This window comes from Lithobates pipiens, unplaced genomic scaffold (assembly GCF_037356315.1).
Source record: "Lithobates pipiens isolate NorthernLeopardFrog02 unplaced genomic scaffold, aLitPip1_a1.2 Scaffold_13, whole genome shotgun sequence".
NCBI classification, from domain to species: Eukaryota; Metazoa; Chordata; class Amphibia; order Anura; family Ranidae; genus Lithobates; species Lithobates pipiens.
The window spans coordinates 167054293-167074652 of NW_027507718.1; the positions used below are offsets into that span (position 1 = coordinate 167054293).

The 20360-nt window shown below is 42.8% G+C and overlaps 1 protein-coding gene across 1 annotated transcript in view; it reads left to right on the forward strand.

The window, feature by feature from the left end:
• Positions 1–525: 525 nt before the first annotated feature.
• The window catches only part of PIAS4 (protein inhibitor of activated STAT 4), a 157370-nt gene continuing 137535 nt past the window's right edge, over positions 526–20360 (forward strand). Inside the window, exon 1 of the mRNA XM_077475816.1 lies at positions 526–700. Coding sequence (XP_077331942.1) covers positions 539–700 — 162 coding nt within the window. The 5' untranslated portion in view covers positions 526–538. The remainder of the gene's footprint in view (positions 701–20360) is intronic.

A 20360-nucleotide genomic window follows, 5' to 3' on the forward strand; every position in this document is an offset into this window, starting at 1 on the left:
ATTTCTTCTCCCACCTTTGATCAGCCCAGGAAACAAAATCAGCAGAAATACACCCCACTCAGGTGAGAAAGCGGGCTAAGTAGATTTCTATATTACATTAAGCATTAGATTGTAAGCTCTAATGAGCAGGGCCCTCTGAGTCCCCCTGTATTGAAATGTATTGTAATTGTTCTGTCTGCCCTCATGTTGTAAAGGGCTGTGCAAACTGTTGGAGCGATATAAATCCAGTATAATAATAATCTGTCCCTACAAAGCAGAAGTTTTACACAGCGGGCCTAGGTACATAGAATCGCAATTGTTCTGCTGGCTACAGAAAAATGACGGCCTACGCTAGAAGTGAGGCATTATATAACTTCTGCTTTAAGAAAAGAAGACCGTCTCTTCTCGTGAGTCACTCCCAATTTTTACATGCAAAGCAATATTCGGATGGAAGCCCCTAACGTCATGACGTTGCATTTTTTTGGACGCCCGTACGTCATGAACAGCAGAGTAGGTTGTACTTATACAACCACGCCTATAACTGTATGGAGGAAAGGCCATGATGCGTTTACGTTCGAAGGCGTGCCGTGGTCGTGGGCTGGCTCATCATGGGAAAGATGCTGATTGGTGTGAAATGAAGAAACCAGGTCACGTGGACCGTCGTCGAGCGGCGCGGGGGTCGCGGGAGTCCAAGATGGCGGCAGAGCTAGTGGAAGCGAAGGTGAGACCGGGAAAGAGGGGGGGGTGATGCAAGCTAGAGCACATTTTACCGTGTGTTTCACTGGTTATTGCACACTTCTCTTTTCCAGCGCGTTTTTTTTGTGTAGTGCCGCACCACCTTTTACGCCCTTATCAGCGCATCGCCAGTCATTACCAGGCTTCAATTGTCCATGTTTCAGTAAGATGTTCTGGAAGTTTCTCATACATTTTGTTAAGAGGCACTACAAGTCTTAGATTTCTTTTATTTTTGCTGAGTAATTCTTTGATTTGTCCCTTGGTGGTCATCAGTTCTCTTCCCTCAGATTTAAGTTGGGAAGCTAAAACTGTTACCCAGTTTCCATAATAAATAAAGCTTTAATTACTTTGTTTCCTATATGTAGGAGTTTGGATGAGTTGACAGTTTGTTTACAATACAAGTGCAATGAGCCTTTAGCCCTTGCGGCCCATTTATGTATGAACATAAGGATTATTGTTTTGTCTGGTATTCTATGAAGGCTTTGAAATTCATACAACTTAGTGGTTCCAGGATGTTCAAGCCACCAATTCTCATTCAAAAACTTTTCTGTGCAGCAATAATTAAAAACAAAATGTAATATTGCAGTTTACCAATGGTTGGCTTTCTTTGAACTTTTTTTTTTTTTTTTTTTTTTTTTTTTCCCCTTTTGTTTTCACCTCGTGATCTGGCCAGTAACTCCTTCCTCCTGTATTAGTGAGACTCAACTGGAGGAATGAGTACAGTAGCGTCAGTCTGGGGGACTAGCAGATTTAATAACTTTAAAGCGGAGTTCCACTCAAAAGTGGAATTTCCGCCCATTTGTTTCCTTTCCCCCTCTGGTGCCACAATTGGCACCTTTTTTGGAGGGTGGTGACAGGATACTTGTCGGACAAGTATCCTGTTCCCACTTCTGGGAGTCTGGGCAGTGGCCTGTGACATCACTGCGGGGCTCCTCCTCCCTCCTGTCACCGGGCCAGTAGGAGAGAGGAGCAGGGCCTTGTGCTAACGCAGTAGGGTTCCCGGCCGTAAGGCCGCACTTCTGGGTACCCTTGTCTGCAATGGCGCTGGCAGCACCCAACTGCTGATGGAAACGTCAGCTGTGGTGCTGACATCGCTGGACTCCAGGACAGGTAAGTGTCCTATTGTTAAAAGCAAGCAGCTGCTGTATGTGTAGCTGCTGGTTCTTAAATTTATTATTGTTTTTGGTGGAAAACCGCTTTAAGACCGCATATATACTGCAGCAGGGTGGCTCTATTGCGGGAAACGACGTACCTGTACATTGTTTCATGCAAGCGCAACTGTGGGCCTGCAGGTCCGGCGGCCACCCATGGTTGTCGTGCAGATTACCATTCTGTATATGTAAACAAACAAGGCGGATCCCTGTTATTACATCTCACACCATTGAGGTCTGCTGTTCCTTAGTGATCAGGAACAGCGATCTGTCCCAGTGAGCCCAGCCCCCACACAGTTAGAACACGGTTAATCCCCTCCCTGCCAGTGTCCTTTATACATTGATCAGTGCATTTTTTTTTTTTTTTTTTTTTTTTTTTTTTGTGATGGCACTGGTCCCCATAAATTGTCACTTGGGGTAAGATTTGTCCACTGCAATGTTGCAGTCCTGCTACAAATCGCAGATCGTCGCCATTACCACTGAAAGCCTTTAAAAAATAAAAGTCCAATCTAACCCTTATTTTGTAGGTGCTATAACTTTTGCGCAAACCAATCAATATAAGCTCATTGCAAATTTTTATTTATTTTTTGTTTTTTTAAATATGTAGCAGGATGCACATTAGCCTAAACTGACTAATACTTTTTTTTTCCTTGAGTATGCATTATAGCAGAAAGTGTATATATATATATATATGTGTGTGTATGTGTGTGTGTGTGTGTGTATGTATATATGTATGTGTGTATATATATATATATATATATATATATATATATATATATATATATATATATATATATATATATATATATATATATATATATATATATATATATATATATATATATATATATATAAATATAAATATAAATTTTCTGCTATAATGCATATTCCAAAAAAGAATTTTATATATACATAAAAATTTTTTTTTTTCACACACATGCAGAGGTGATCAAATACTACCAAAAGAGAGCTCTTTGTGGGGAAAACACCAATTTTGTTTGGGTAACAACGTCGCACGACCATGCAATTGCCACTTAAAGTGATGCAGTGGCGTATTGCAAAAAAAATGGCCTGGTCATTGGGCTAAATCATTCCAGGGCTGAAGTGGTTAAAGCCTCTAAATACTTTTGTATATATTGTACTGTATCTTCACGCTAGTCGCATGACTCCTGGCCACTCTGCTATTCTGATCCAGGGCTACAGCAGGAGGCGGTGAGCTTGGCAGTCATATGTGAATACCGGCTGACGTCAGAGGGAGAGCTTGGCTCCTCCTGCTGAATCCCTGGATAGGAGTGTCGGAGTCATGTGACTCACAAAAAGGTATTTAGAGTTGTTGATCCTAACAAACACTTATTCGGTGCTTGATGACAGTTTAAAATTGGGGGGGGGGGGGGGGGGGGGGGGGGGGGGGGGGGCTGTCAGCAAAGCAATAATCTAGGGTTACGAACACTTTAAGCTAACTCTCCACTGCACCCTTAGTATGCTGATAGAAGTCAGAGTGATGACCTCATTGGTGTGCTTTTTCTGTTGGGGACACAGATGCAAAGGGGGAACCTGTGGGGGACATTATTGATGCAAGCAGGGGGGGGGGGCAGGCTTTTTATTGCAGAAGAGGCATACTATGAAATATATCTGCCTGTTGGCAGTCTTAAAGAGGAAGTAAACCCTGATGGGTTTACTTCCTCTTTTTTTCCCTGCAAAGGTAAAGCATAATCGACTACTATGCATCGCATAGTAGCTCATTATGTGTCACTTACCTGACACAGGAGCCAGCGAAGTCGCCGCTGATCCCTGTAGTCCGCCGCATCCATGTTGCTGGTGGCGTCTCGCAGCTCCGACGAATCACAGCGGCGAAGCCGCGATGACGTCACTCCCGCGCATGCGCACGGGAGTCGCGTCTCGCAGCTCCGCCGCTGCCACTCGGCGAAGCCGCGATGACGTCACTCCCGCGCATGCGCATGGGAGTCGACAAATTAGGCAAATCCATTCATGGATTTGCCGCGTTTAGTGCGCCTGCGCGCCGCTGTCTACGGCGCATGCGCCGTAGACAGCGGTGCCCATTTTCAGGCAAATATCTCCTAAACCATATAGGTTTAGGAGATATTGCTTGGACCTACAGGTAAGCCTTAATCTAGGCTTACCTGTAGGTCCAAGTTGTTTGGAAGGGTTTACTTCCTCTTTAAGTGCTCGGCTCGAGGTTCATTCTCAGCATTGTGCCTGTGAGCTGGTGTGCTATTGAAAAGTGCATGTGCAGTACGGAAGGCCACTCCCAGCTGATTTCCTGATCAGCTCATGTGACGCCACCATATCAGATGCGTATATCGTAGGAGGCATTTTCAGATGAGGGCTAACGTTTGATTGGCATAATTAAAAGCTAGGCAAAAAGCAGAGAGACCGTAGACGTCAGATTGTGCCTTGCTATTGTGAGGCAGGTTTACAGTGTGCTCAAGGTTGGGTTTTGTCAGTGTTGCAGGGTCAGTTGCAACACAGCCACAACCCACCCTGCAACAGCGAGGCACAATTTGACATCTAGTCTCCCTCCGCTGTGATCAGGAAATCTGCTTGCTTGCCTTCCATACTGCGCATGTGAGGGCCCTTTTTATTTTTTATTTATTTTTTATATTGATTGGATAGAGTTGGGCACTAAAAACACAATAGAGGTTCTAACCCCTCACCACTCTTGTAATCTGAATAATGTTGTGTCTTTATTTCCTTAAAGTTGTTGTTTTATTTCAGGTACTTGTATAGCGCTATCAATTTACGCAGTGCTTTACTTATACTTTCAAGTCAGTCCCTACCCTCAAGGCATTCATGAGCTAAGGTCCCACATTAATACATATACTAGGGCCAATTTAGACAGGATCTAATTAACCTACCAACATGTCTTTAGAGTGCGGGAGGAAACCAACGCAAGCACAGAGAGAACATGCAAACTCCAGGCAGGTAGTGTCGTGGTTGGGTTTTGAACCAGAGACCTTTTGCTGCTAGGCGAGAGTGCTAACCACTACACCACTAAAGGTTGACTGACTTTTTTTTTTTTTTTTTTTTTTACCTTCTATGCATTCACAAAACCCACCCGCACTTCTTTTTTTTTCTTCCCAACCTCCTTTAACAGGTCAAGTTGTGAAGTAAGAGTGAAAGTTAAAAAGGTTAAGATAACAACTTCTTTAATAGAAGTCAATGCAAGCTGCTCCGAAGTTGCCCAAAGTAGTACAGGAACATTTTTCTAAGTCAGAGTGACTGTTAAAACAGATCCATTGTACTGAATGGAGCGCTACTTGTCAAACTGACAAGTCACCCCTGTGTGAACCGGCACTCAAGGATAAGTTCACTTTTTAACAAAAAAAAAACAAGTTACAGGGGAACTCCAGAGCCTGCTTTGTTAAAGTGGTTGTAAACCCTTACAAACCACTTTGACCTACAGGTAAGCCTAAATTAAGGCTCACCTGTAGGTCCAAGAAATATCATCTAAACCTATACGGTTTAGGAGATATTTGCCCCAAGACAGGCACCGCTGTCTACGGCGCATGTGCCGTAGACAGCGGTGCACTGAGCGCGGCATTTCCAATAATGGAGCTGCTGCGCGTGTCAGCGGCGGAGTTGCGAGACCCCACCGAAAAGATGGATGCGCCGGACTACAGGGGACAGCGGTGACATCGCTGGCTCCTGTGTCAGGTAAGTGACACATAATGGGCTACTATGCGATGCATAGTAGTCCATTATGCTTTGCCTTTGCAGGGAATGAAAGAGGAAGTAAACCCATCAGCGTTTACTTCCTCTTTAATGTTGGTAACAAAAATGTGTATTGAGGTTCCACGTTATTGCCGAAGGGCCCAGATACGACTTTATTCCTGTAAGACCCCTTTCACACTGGAGGTGTTTTTTCATGCACTTGAGCGCAAAAATGGCACCTGAAAATAGCCTCTGCAATCCCAGTGTGAAGGCCTGAGTGCTTTCACACTGGGGAGCTGCGCTGGCAAGACATCAAAACTCCTGCAAGAAGCTTCTTTAAGGTGCTTTAGGAGCAGTGTATACACCATTCCCAAAGCATCCCTGGCCAATGGGTAGGGGTGCTTTGCTGGTGCTTTTAACCCTTTATTTGGCATCTAGTGGGGGTTAAAAGCACCCTGCAAGTGGCTGAAAAGTGCCTCTAAAGCGCCAATAAAACTAGCGGTGCTGTACTGCCAACGTCCTCATGCTGTCAGTGCAAAAAGGCTCGGAGTATTGGGTGGGGGGGGCGACAGTTGCCAATGTGTATTGAGGGTCCAAAAACTTCCTCAGGGTTGATATGGAAAGCAATGAATATAGACTACAGTTTAATGAGACCTTCAATGGTATTTCTTCCAGTGTGATTCTGTACACAGGTATGAGCAGACAGTTGCAGGTGCCTGACACTGCTCCCATGACCTGCTGATTTCTGGTGTAATGCTTTACAGGCTCCTAATAAAATATAATCGGCAACCAAAGATGTGTGTATTTATTTTTTAAAAGGTGAACTTAAAGCGGTCCTCCACCCTGAAGTGGAAGTTCTGCTCATCTGATTTCCCCCCTGGATTATCTGTGCCCACTTCCGGGACAAGCTCGCCGCAGATGACACCCCCCCCCCCCCTGTTGTGTTCTGGGAAATGCACAGTTCCCAGGACACAGCGGGGACCGGTACAGATGCGCAGCGCTACTTGCGCATGCGCAGTAGGGAACCGGGCAGTGAAGCCGCAATGCTTCACTTTCCCATTCCCTGACAGAGGATGGTGGCGGGGGGTGGCGGAGAGATGAGCGATTGCTCGTTATCTGCTGCTGACATCGTTGGACCCTGGAACAGACAAGTGTCAATGTATTAAAAGACAGCAGCTGCAATATTTGTAGCTGCTGGCTTTTAATTTATTTTTATTTTTTTAAGGCAACCTTACAAGTTTAAAAATACATTTTGGACCATTTAGCCCCATTAACCCTTAGATTACCATTGACTCCTTCCCCCTTCAAATATGTGCCTCTACCTTAGAGCTGTGTGCAGGTAGTCTATAGAAGTGGATGCATGTGCACTGGGTGCATAGACACAATTGCATGTCAAAGTTTGTCATGTGGATAGGAATGGGTGCACAGATCCCACTGCAAACGCTGTGCATTTTGGGTCTGTGTACGTGATTATTGCAGTTTGTGGTTTTGTTTTAAATCTTCCATTTCCTTTTTCTTACTCAGTCCCCCCTCCCCCAAAGCCTATCATGCAATGTGAGGCCAAAATGACTATAGTCTGGGATATATATATCTATAGCTCTATCAGGGCTCGACAAAACCCAGGCGCCAGGTCGCCTTTGCGACCTGGGGAAGCACAGCTGACGGTATCCCGTCTCTGTGCCCCCCCCCCCCCCAGCGTGATTGCGTCGGGCCGTTCTACCGTCGGCCGGTAATTGAGGCCTTCTGCGGTCCTATGATTCCTTCTGGAATCTGGCGCCCTCTTGTGGTGGCTGTTGGTATGACAACCAGCAATGCTAATGGAGCTTCCTCTTTTTCTTTTTTTTATTTTATTATTTTTTTATTTTTTTTTTTTTTATTGCCTGCCTATCTCCTTCCCTTTTATTTAGAACCCCCTAAACATTATATATATATATATATATATATATATATATCTAGGGTGTTATATATATATATATATATATATATATTAAAAAAACACCCTAGAGAATAAAATGGTGGTTGTTGCAATACTGTCACACAGTATTTGCGCAGCGCACTTTTAAAAATAATTTAATAAAAAAAAAAAAAAAACAGTAAAGTTTGCCCATATTTTTTTTTTTTTTTTTTATATTGTTAAGGATAATGTTACGCCGAGTAAATGATACCCAACATGTCACGCTTCAAAATTGCACCCGCTCATGGAATGGCGACAAACTTTTACCCTTTAAAATCTCCACAGGCGATGTTTAAAAAAAATTCTACAGGTTGCATGTTTTGCGTTAGAGGAGCTCTAGGGCTAGAATTATTGCTCTCGCTCTACCAATCATGGCGATACCTCACATGTGTGATGTGAACACCGTAATTTATTTTCCACTGTTCTTTTAAAAACAAAATTGTCACTTTTATTCTTATTACAAGGAATGTAAAAATCCCTTGTAATAGAAAAAGCCTGACGGGTCCTCTTAAATATGAGATCTGGGGTCAGAGAGACCTCAGATCTCATATTTACACACAAAAAAAAATTGTCATTTGAAAATAAATAAAATGTCCCTCTAAGAGCAATGACTTGGAGACGGGTGGGGGCGGCGGCGCTATCTTCCCATCACTCGTCTCCATGTCAGGCCTGGATTGCTGTTAATAACTTTTTAAGCTGGCTCCTAGATTCCAAGCAAATTATCTATCTATCTATCTTGTGCAGCGTGTCTAGTCATGTATCCACCCCTTCTGTAGTGGGTAGGTCTGCTGGGTCCCCTCCGTGTCTGCTTTCTGCGCTGGCTTTGTATGACAAATTGATCTTGAGGTACATTCAGTTTAGCCCCTTTTATTTGCTGGTAATGGAGTGTGGGATGAAACTCAAGCACAAGGAGAACATGCAGATCTATACATATAATGTCCTGGTGGAGATTAGTGCAGTGTTAAACACTATTCGAACAATTAACCACTTGCTTACTGGGCACTTAAATCCCCTTCCTGCCCAGAACAATTTTCAGCTTTCAGCGCTGTCACTATTTGAATGATTGCGCGGTTGTGCTAGTGTACCCAAATGAAATTAACATTTTTTTAAATTCAGTTTTCTTTTGGTGGTATTGCTGCTGAGCTTATTTTTTGCTAAATAAAACAAAAACAAATTTTGAAGGGAAAAAAAGTTTCAAAGTTTGGTAATTTTTAAAATGGGTAATTTTTGCTCTCCTTCCTTGATGTGCGCTGATGAGCCTGCACTGAAGATGAGACACTGATGATGGGGGGGGGGGGGGGGCACAATTGGCACTGCAGCTGACACTGGTGGGCACAGAAAATGCAGCCACGGCTTTCTGTAAGGGACCGATGTCCCTCGACAGATGCCAGTGATCAGCTTTTTTTTTTTTTTTTTTTTCCCTCGCGATGATGGCGTGAGGGGTAAAAAAAAATACAGATTACAGAGCTTCTATCATTGGCTGACAGCTGATCACGGGCTAAGACCTCTTAGTCTGATCAGCTGTCTCGTAGACACAGAGCGTGCCCTGCCGGGATTTGCAGACAGCACTTGCTTAGGAGGACATCCATGGATGCTCTCCCGGCAATTAAGACTCGGGTTCTAGCACTCTATCGGATATAGCGTGGGTGACAAGTAGTCAAAACTGATTCTCACCCTGCGCATATATACATCTTTTATTTATTTTTTGTTGAGGGGGCTTCCATCGTCGCCCTTCCAGGTTTGCTGGCTCTGGCCGTTTAGCCACAGCACAGATCTCTGAAGAAACGGCATGAGTATGCAGTTCTTCAATGTGCATGTGCTGGTGACGTCCAGCTGCCAAGCAAGCGAATATCTCCTAAATGACTCCTTTTACCTCCCAGGTAAGCTTACCTAGAGGTAAAAATCAAAGCTTCAAGCTGCAGGCAATTCTAAGCTTTGCGCTTTTGATACTGTTGTCCTCTCCATTTTGGACTGCTGCTTTTGTACACCCCAATTGTATCTGAATCCTGTGGCCCTAAACATAGTTTATAAATGTCACAGTACACATGAGCTTGCAGCTACTGCTACAGTGGTGAGCTTGCTTTTGCATTTACAAGTTGCAGAGGGCACTGTTAATTTAACAGACATTTGCATGGTTATGCAATGCTGTACCCAAATAAAATGTATATATTTTTTTTTTACCCCCCCCCCCCCCAAACACACGTCTGCTGGTTCCTTTTAAAAAAAAAAAAAAAAAATGACAATTTTTAATAAAGACAATATTTTTTATTTTATTTTTTTTACTTTGTGCTATAATGCATATCCTCAAATTTTTTTATTCAGTTTAGGCCAATACGTATTATACATATTTTTGGTAAAAAAATTGCAGGAAGTGTATAGCAATTGCTTTGCACCAGGGTGGATTTGAATTAAATCGCTAGTAAAAAGGTTTGATTTAAATCATAACTTTTAAAGCGCTACTGTCATCTCTGTCCTCCAGTGGCTCCTCCTCTGACCCACTGTTGACTCACTGACAGCCCCATTTGCTTTAATGGGACGGCTGGTGATGTGGCGGTGAGGGACATGGTGGCAACAGGTGAGTGGATGCCTGCTAACGGACACTGTCATGATGGAGCTGAAATGACAGGTGCTCTTTAAATGAAAGGACTAATTTTTGCTGATAGTTACAATCTTTAATATTTGCTAACAAAATGAAAGTTTTCTATTTACAATAATAAGCTGTCAGGTTAATAAAACAGCGATATCAGAACCGATTCAACCATGCAGTGTGTAGTGGACATAGATTTGCAAGACAATGGGATAAAGTAATATTTCTGAACTTTGTTTTATCTCATGGTTACGGTGAACTTGTGTGAATTCATCAATATTTTCATGTTATCTCAGCTTGCAGCGCTTTAAATCATTGTATGAGTTAACCAAAAATGTAAGTATTGCAGAATATACAGCCTCATGTAACATTTCATTCTGACTAAACTAAATCATTAATGTCTTAAATAGAAAGCTATCTTTTAGATTTTTAATCCAAAAGTATTCTATTAAAATGTAACTAAAAATCCAAATTTCGATTACACTTTTTTTTTTTTTCTGGACTGCGGCAAACAAATATGACCCTAAGTGACACCTTTTTGGGGACCAGTGACACCAGTACAGTGATCAGTTATAAAAAAAAAAATGCAGTGATCACTGTATAAATGACACGGGAAGGGGTTAACTTCAAGGGTGATCAAAGGATTAACTGTGTGATCTCTAGGAACAGCTTATCTCCATGTTGTCCCCTGTCAGAACAGGGATCTGCCTTGCTTACATAGGCAGAGCCCCATTCTGCCTCTGTACCACGAACACGGGTGGCTGATGGACATCCTCATCTTCCACCTTCGTGCAGTGGGCACGCCCACAGTATCTATTCCATGAAATTATGTACAGTAATGTCATTTCACCCAATAGTTGCCCTGCCACAGTATATGTATGTGCTGGGCAGTCTTTAAGCGGTTAAAGTGTGAACACAAGTTCTTTTTAACTTAGTGGAAGTAAACTCCCCTATTGTTTCCAGCCAAGGAAGCTGCCATCTTTGCCTCTGTTTGATCTTAACTGCTATGGTGCTGCACATGTGATTCGTTATGACACCAGCCATTGGATGGTTTGATAGTTTGGCTGAGAGCACAGTCAATGTGCAGTTAGCATTCCCGGCATGCCTATTTTTTAATTTTTTAATTTTTTTCTGTTTAACCACTTGGTTCCGTCACTACGTCTATTGACGTCATGGGGTTTCGGTGGTTATATCTAAATGATGCCTGAGGCCACAGACATCATTCAGATATTGCCGTTTTCAGCTGGCGATTCCCTGCACCATAAGAACGATCATAGCGGCTGTTCCGCCGCTTGATCGTTCTTACGGGCGGCGGGAAGGGACGCCCCCCCCCTCCCGGTGCTTCTACCGACTCACCGTTTCAATCGGTGAGTCGGTCACAGGAGCCGCCGGCCCCAGCAAGTAATCATAGAGATTTCCGGCGGACTAGATTGTCCCCGGAGTCTCTATGATCGTTCAGAGGCCGGGCGTGATGTTATGACGTCACGCCCAGCCTCGGTATTCAAATTAACGGTGCCGATCTGGCTAGGAAGCTAGGATCGGGTGTGTTTGTGTTTTTTTTTATTTTTTATTTTTTTTTTCTTCCCAGCCTAGAGGTGAGATATGGGGTCTTATTGACCCCATATTTCACTGTAAATGGGTCCGATCGTGCCATATTCCTATTACAAGGGATGTTTACATTCCTTGTAATAAAAAAAAAAATTTATGACTTTTATTCCTAAGTGTAAAATAAAACTAAAATTAACAATAAAAAAAATGCCCCTGTCCCCATGAGCTCGCACACAGAAGCGAACGCATACGCAAGTCCCGCCCACATATGAAAACGGTGTTCAAACCACACATGTGAGGTATCGCCGCAAACGTTGGAGCGAGAGCAATAATTCTAGCCCTAGACCTCCTCTGTAACCCAAAATATGTAACCAGTAAAAAATTTTAAAATGTCGCCTATGGGGATTTTTAAATACCAAAGTTTGGCGCCAATGCACGAGCGCGTGCAATTTTGAAGCGGGACGTGTTGGGTATCTATTTATTCGGCGTATCCTCCTCTTTCATATAATGCAAAAAAATTGGGTTAACTTTACTTTTTTTTTTTTTTTTTTTTTTAGCATTAAGCGTTTGAAAAATTGCTGCGCAAATACCGTGCAAGATAAAAAGTTGCAATGAGCGCCATTGTATTCTATAAGGTCTTTTCTAAAAAAACATATATAATGTTTGGGGGTTTTATGTAATTTTCTAGCCAAAAAAATAGGAATTTTACATGTAGGAGAAATGTCAGAATTGGCCTGGGTGCGAAGTGGTTAAATCCATGGGTTTACTTCCACTTTAAGCTCTCGAAAAATGTACCCCCTTCCTAACTAGGCCATTTTTTGCGTTAAGGCACTGCGTTAATATAACTGAGAATTGCGCAGCCGTGTGATGCTGTACCCAAATAACTAAAATTTGAAAAATACATTTTTTTATTTAGTCATAGGACCTTTCCAGAACATACACAGGAGAAAAACATAATGCATCATTAGATTTTATCATCTCAGACCGTATAATTAGCAAAAAGGCCTCCCATATAGTCCCGAACCCATCCCAAACAATTTTATACCCTTCTATATTACCCGAAATAAAAAAGAACCTGCTTCCTTGGTTAAGAATAATAGTTCAAGCTGAAAAAAGTATGGGACATTGCACCTAACTCTGAGCAAAATTTCTCAAGGATAGTAAGGGGTCTGGTAAACCGTCTCGGAGCTGGAAGCGTATTAAGTGGATAAGCTAAAGAGCACTCAAAATCTTAGTCTAAACTCACTTCCCTGTTCCATCAACTCCGAGAGTGATTATAGATCCCTTACTCAATAGGTGCCTAAAGGTCGCGTCATCAGTCCTTGGGGGAAACGAGGGATTCCCCAGTATCAGATATAGGGGAGAGGTCTCGGATATTATCCCAACAGTGGGAAACAGGGTCACACAGAGTTTGACGGTGTTGCCACTAGACCTCCTCTGTAACTATAACCTTGTAACCGTTAAAAAATGTAAAGCGTCACCTATGGAGATTTTTAGGTACCGTAGTTTGTCGCCATTCCACGAGTGCGTGCAATTATAAAGCGTGACATGTTTGGTATCTATTTTACTCGGTGTAACATCTTTCACATTATACAAAAAAATTTGCACTAACTTTACAGTTTCATTATTTTTTATTTTTTTCATGAAACTGTCCCTTTTCCCAAAAAACTGCATTTAAAACACCGCTGCACAAATACCGTGTGACATAAAATATTGCAACAATCGCCATTTGATTCTCTGCTAAAAAAAAAAAAAAAAAAAAAAAAAATTTTTGGGGTTCTAAGTAATTTTCTAGCAAAAAATATGAATTTTAACTAGTAAACACTAGGGGTGCAACGGATCGTCACCGATCCGTGATCTGAATGGGTCACCCCACCCGGATCGGTGCACACCATGATCCGCGCTGAAGCAGGGGCCATCTTTCTACACCCAGGCCGTTTACAATGTGATCGCCCTGTCAAATGACGGAGCGATCACTTGTAAACAAACCGGCGTCATGACTCCCCTCTCTGTACTGATCTGTACATTGGAGGGGAGAGATCGGATGGAAACGGCGCTGTGGGTTGGAGCTGTAGTGCCCACAGCACTGCTCTGACAGCAATCCCTCAATACCCTGCCGTACTCTGCCAATATTACAGTGGTGGGAGATAGTGGATATTACAGTGGGGACTATATGGTGGAATTTTCACAGGTTTTTGAAAATTCAATTATTTGCTGTTACGAAGAAATGATCTGATCCGTGAGGAGTTTTTTTATTTTTTTTGACCTGTTGCACCCCTAGTAAACACCAAATGTCAAAAATGGGCATAGTCATGAAAGGGGTAATAAGCTCTCTAGAAAGATGAAACACAAATGGGCTCTCCCCATTGGGACTGATGACTGGGCTTGTTCATGTACCCAGAGTTTACAATCTCTGTCTATTACCCTACTCGGGTGTATAGCTTGGTAGTAATTACGCAGCTCTGGCACCAAATCTCTTGGCCCTTGTACACACGGTCAGAAAATCCAATGGAAACTGTCCGATCGGACTGTGTTGTCAGATAATCCTACAGTGTGTGGGCTCCATCGGACTGTTTCTATCGGAATATCCGACCAACAAAGTTTGAGAGCTGGCTATAAAATTTTACGACAACATGATCCGATGCATGTCAGTTTCGATCTTATGTAGCCTAGTCCAACGGACAGGGTGCCACGCATGCGCAGAATAAATTCTGAGACTGAAGCGCTCGGTCAGGGAACACTACCGCTCGTAATCGATATCATATATTTTTTTTTTTTTTTTCTTTATAATGCTACAAGAATGAAGTTGTTCGGCTGCTCAAATTCACACACACTTCTCCCAAACGTATTTCTTTGTTCTTTTTACTCATTTCATTAATACAATATTTTAATTCATGACATCTCCCCAATCCATTTTTTTGGGGTGTTTTTTTTTTTTTAATCAACCTCTTTTCTTTGACAGTTTGCTCATCCTCTGAATTTTTTTGGTGTGTTTTTTGTGTGTCAACTTACCACAACACCATTATCTTTTCCTTTTTTTTTTTTTTTTTTTTTTTGTTTGTTTCTTTTTTTTTATTAGTATCGAGGAGGTTGTTTGGTGTTGGTGCCCCTTGTTATTAATTTGACTTTGTATTTTTAAAATGTACCTGCCTACTCACAAATCAACTGTCCTTTTTTGAAGTAAAACACATAGGCAGGTATTTCTTGAACCAAAAAAACTTTGATTTAGGTATCGGCAACAAATAAAGAGGGAGGCAGCGCTAGAGAAACTGGGGATATTAGTGAAGCCTTTGGCCCCCAGGGCACACATCACGGTTTTAAACGCAAAAATTGGTGGGCAGAGGAGTACATATCTGAGGGAGAACAGTCTGGTCCTGAAGTCCAAAAAACGCGTAACAGCAGCAGACATCTATGTTCCCAGGCTGTGGTCCTACAAGAGGCTGCATCTTCTGTCAGACCAGACTGAACCCAGGCCATCACTCTCTGGTCTTCCTTCCACGATTCCTTCCAGGCTGTGGTGCTGGAGGTGTGGCAGAAGGAGGAGCATGGTCCAAATCACGCAAGTGTGTTGTTTGTGTGATTTGGCTCAGCAACCCCTTGAGTGTGTGGATAATGAGCGACTCACACGAGGTGTTGCCCCTCCTCCATTTGCTGGAGTTTGCAGGCGGCAAAGGCCTCTTGATATGTGAGGGTGGCTTTGAGGGGCGCCAAAGCCTTCCCAATGAGCCTTTCTGGCCATTTTGGGTGCAAGGCGGAGGGGAGGGGGTCTGTGATTGAGTCAGGCTCTTACCCCTGCCTCATGGCTGCTGCATTCCACGCCCTCCTCCTGGCTGAGGTCTTCCTGTATATGAAAAAGGGACATAGTTTTAGGTTCATCAAACACACAATTTTTAGCTCTTGACTGTTGCAAATTGTTAACAAATAGAAAAGACTATCATTCTGAGCCAAGCATTTTTCATTCTTGGCCCAAATGTTTTGGCCACTACTGTCTATTCATATGTGAAACACTTTCTAAAATCGGCAATTGGTGACCAACAATAAAGTTAACAACATTTTTACTCCAAAAATATGTAGAACAATACTATACCTGGCTCAAGCTGGGCTCTTCCACGCCTTCCTGTCTGGAAGGCCCAGATGGGCGGTGGAAGGAAGGGTAGAGAGGGATTCCCTGACCTCAGCCTGGTCTGACAGAAAATGCATCCTCTCGTAATACCACAGCCTGGGGACATAAACTTCATCTGTTGTTGCTCCAGTTTGCATGGACTCCAGCACCTTCCTGTGCTCCTCGGGCCACCAATTTTATTTTTTAAATAGGTGATGTCTGCCTTGGGGCTTCACCAACTCCAGCAGTTTCTCCATTGCTGCCTGCCTCTTTAATTTGTTGCTGTAGTGGGGATGTGTAGCTTGCCACAGACGGGGCAGCTCCCTGTACTTGTCGCTGAACGGGGGAGAAAGCTATGGTCGTTAAACCAGTCTGTCTTGTCTGCAAGACACAACACAAGCCCTAATGTCAGGCTAAACTCTCCTAATCTTGTCTCAATACAGGCCTCAATCCAGGCCTCAATCTAGAAGCAGTATAGGCTAGTGATGTACCAAGTTAAAATTGTACCCTCGTTTGAACGATCGGCACCTCAGCTTCTCCCTCTGCTCACAGATCGTACGTACAACACGCGTGTTGCGTTTTTATATACAGTGCGCATACGTGAAACTCCGCCCGCCCCTGATGTTTTTTCTAGACTATTCCCCCGCCCCTTCTCTTTCGGCACAGTGGGGAGAGCACATGGCAGAGACACAGCAGGTGCACACTAATAATTCCACTAACGAGGAGTAGGACGACTAGGAAAGCCCGGAACCAGAAACATCCCGATGGCGGAGGAGAAGATTTAAGGCCTCAAATATGTATTTTGAAGAGGTACAACTTTGATGGGAAGTATGGAACTTACCCAAACCCAAATATCAGGCCAAGATCATGACTAAAGTTGTAAAGAGTCTTCAGAAGAATTTTGGGGTACGACGATCCAAGGATCAACTGGGGAAAAAGCTGGTCAGACCTGAAACTGAGGGAGCATGATCAGTACAGAAGGATCAAGCGAGTTCTTCAAAAAAGTAAGTAGTTGTGTGTTATTATTTGCATACTGCTCCATGTGATTTGATTTAATGTTGTACAGTTTAAAATGGCCACGTTCATGGGTTCAATCATTCATAATAAACATCGTTCGTTAGCCCACTCAAACTATGTTTTGCCAAGTTGCGCTTGACTACATTTGTTCACACAACAGGCAACTATTCCAGCTTTAGAAAGTGTCAAATGTTTTCACCTTTTGAACTCCAAAAAACACAATTGTACGACACTTCGAAGCAAGTTTTCATATTCCTATTTTTGCCCTCAAATATCTGTGTGCTAAGTATTCCTTTTTTACATTCTCATAGGGGAGAGAAGACTCGGGACGTCTGAGGACACCAGGGACCCCACACCTCCCAAAGAAGGGGAAATACCAATACCAACACCAGAAGCAGAGGAGGAAGGAGAGCTTGTCGAAATTGTCACCACAACAGATGAGTTTCGGAGACCACAGCTTCAGGTAAGTTTAATCAATGTATGCCTGCATATTTTATAATACATGGTGTGTTGTGTTTTTTTTTTTTTTTTTTTTTGTTTCTTTTTAGGTGATGTGGCAGAAGAATCGTATTTTCAGTGAAAGTGCCCAGATCCTCATTGGGGTACAATCGCGATTTAGAGAATATCCAGAAAAACCTCAATGATGTTCAACAAAAAAAATGAAGAACATCATTTGTTTTAGGTAGTCTGAAACGCCCAAAACTAGATGGCATCCATTTTAAACTTTTTTTATATTTTTAGAAAAGCCAAATTTGGAGGATGCACACAGTGTGTCAACATGTGCTATCTTCCATCATGGGGGATCAATGTACATGTTTTGGGGGTGCAACCCCTTCCTTGCTACTAAAGTGGCTGAGATGAAGGGGTTGCACCCCCAAAACACGTACATTGATACCTAATGATGGGAGATGCACATGTTGACATTGGGCATGGGAACAGGAGGAAACTGCCCACTTTTTGATTCTCAATTTGTGTGCATTTTCCAAATTTGGCTTTTCCAGGGGTGTCGCCCCATGTGATGAAGGCAATCGGCACAGTTTGTACATGATCATGTCTGATATTTTCTTCACTTTTTAAAGTTGTTTTTTGTAAGTTCCTGTCTTCTGTATGTTATGCTTTGATACATGCCTGTTTACATAAGTTAGAAAAGTGTTACCCAAAATGTTTTATATACACCAAATATGTTGGTTTGTTGTAAAACCCTTTTCTAAATGCACACGTGAATGTGCTTTGAGTAAAAAGGAAAATGATCAACAATGTGTGGCTTCCTTTTTCAATGCGCAAAAGTAGTATTTGTAGTACAGTTTTCTGTGACAATGGGTGTTATTTACTAAAGGCAAATCCACTTTGCACTCCAAGTGCAGTTTCAGGTGCACTTGTAGTGCATAGTGGATTTACCTTTTTAGTAAATAAGACCCACAGTGATGTTTAAATTTCCCCAATCACGCCATTTTTCATGACCCCACATATTTCTGCCATGGTGCTGAAAATGATCAATATTTTTGTCAGTAATGCACTACATAAATTAACAAAAACAAGGTTGTGTGTCAGACCCACAACATAATAAGATTATCTGAAGAAGAGACTGTTGCCTCATCTCACTCTGAAATTGGGTTTGCACTGTTGTAGAAAAATCCCCCCAAAAAACACAAAAACCACAAAAAAATTAAAACCTAGGCGACACCTAAAACAAAGCCAAGCAGTAAATGGAAAAAAGAAGATTATTGGAGCTTCAAGTAAACAAAAATGCCTCTGACATTATCTGGCATATCAATGGCCCCCCTACCCACAAAGTACGCCACATATCTGGATCTGACCTCACGGACGCTTTGGGGGGGCAAGCCAGGACAAGCGGCTTCAAGGGCTGTGAGGTTGACATTTTCCGGCAAGTCTGCATCAGGCCCAACTGAGGCCACATAGTTTACTGAATGTTTTTGAAAAAATAAAATAAAAAATTGTGCAGAACACAGCAGGCAAGCACAATATGATTTAGTTTAGGTTCCACCATGTGGATTGGAATCAAAAATAGGCGGAACCGACTGGCCATTATCCAGAAAGTGTTCTCCACTACTCTTCTGGCTCTGGCCAGCCGCACATTAAAGATCCTCTGATCTGGGGTGAGGGTCCTCATCGGGAAAGGCCGCATCAGTTGATTTGCCAGAGCAAACGCCTCATTCGTGACAAAAACAAAGGGGAGTCCTTCAACATTCTCCTCTGGAGGTGGCAAGCCCAGACTTCCACTCTGGAGGCGCCAGTAGAACCCCGTCTACGCGAACACTCCAACATCGGGCCATTTTTTTTTTTACCCCTGGTCCACATACAGGGAGTCCTACGTATACTATTATACCCCTTGTAATTTATAATCGTTGGACCCCGAGTTGGGGATGGGATGATGCGGATGTGTTTCCCATAAATTGCACCTCCACAATTTGGAAAGTCCCAACAGCTGGCAAAATGGGAGGCCACAGTCTGCCATTCCTGTGGAGTTGAAGGAAGCTGTGGAGTCAAACAAACATTTTTTGTCATTTTGCACAACATTGCAAGTAGATTAGACACAACATTTTTTGGCCAAGATCAGTGTAACATTTTTGGAAAGGAGTATTTAAAGCCAAAGGTATAAGGTCCTCTTATCAGATTCCTCACCCCCCCCCCCCCCCCCAATCTGATGGCCCATTGCAAAAAATGAGGGGGAGGATGTTTTGGACAGGAGGTAACCTCTCCACTTCATTGAGAGCTGAATGCAGAAATAATGTGATACTTTGCCCAGCCCCTCCTTACTAATGCTATTGGCAGCCCACCGGACAGGTAAGAAGTGTCATAATACAAAAAATAACAAATGGAAGCACATTTTGACATTCTGTTATTACCTATCAAGATAATAGGAGGAAAAAAAAACTTAACTGTAGCATTTGAAAGTATTGAGGCAGGCCCTTGGATTACATGCTTTGGTGAATTCATTCATAAATTGGACCAGAAAAAAGGTAGGTATAGTGTGTATGGGTTTGGCAAAGTGAGCAGATATAGGATTGCTATCAGCTGACCTAGCGGGGGGGAGGGGGCTTCCTAGTGAGTTTGGCCCACCCAAAAAAAAATTGGCACTCTGCATGAATTTAAGCACACGCATAACATTTTGTACTAATTTTAGGGGAAAGCAATACTATGGAGCTGACAAAATACATTGCTAAGTGATTAGGCTATAGGTTTATGGGCCCAGAAAAGCATGCTGGGGAGGTTGGTGATGGCAAATATGCATGAAGGACAAAAAAAGTAACTTGAAAAGCTTCCAGCATGCATGAGGACAAAGGGCCACAGCATATCAATTACAGCATATTGCAATCATGGTAATTAGGGAATGGGGAAAGAAATCCAATACATAAGCAAACATTAAATACATAGAATGTGATGTTAAAGGAGAGAACTTAACTTAATATAGTCCTTCTGCAGGACCTGTATGATGGCACAACAGGTCTCTGGAATAATGATTCCCAGAGCCTGGGGTGAGATGCCTGTCAAACTCCAGGTCCTGAAGACTTCTCCCTGTTGCCAAGTACCGCAACATGGCAATGAGTCTCTGCTCCGGAGTGATGGCTTGCTGCATGCAGTTATCCTGCCTGC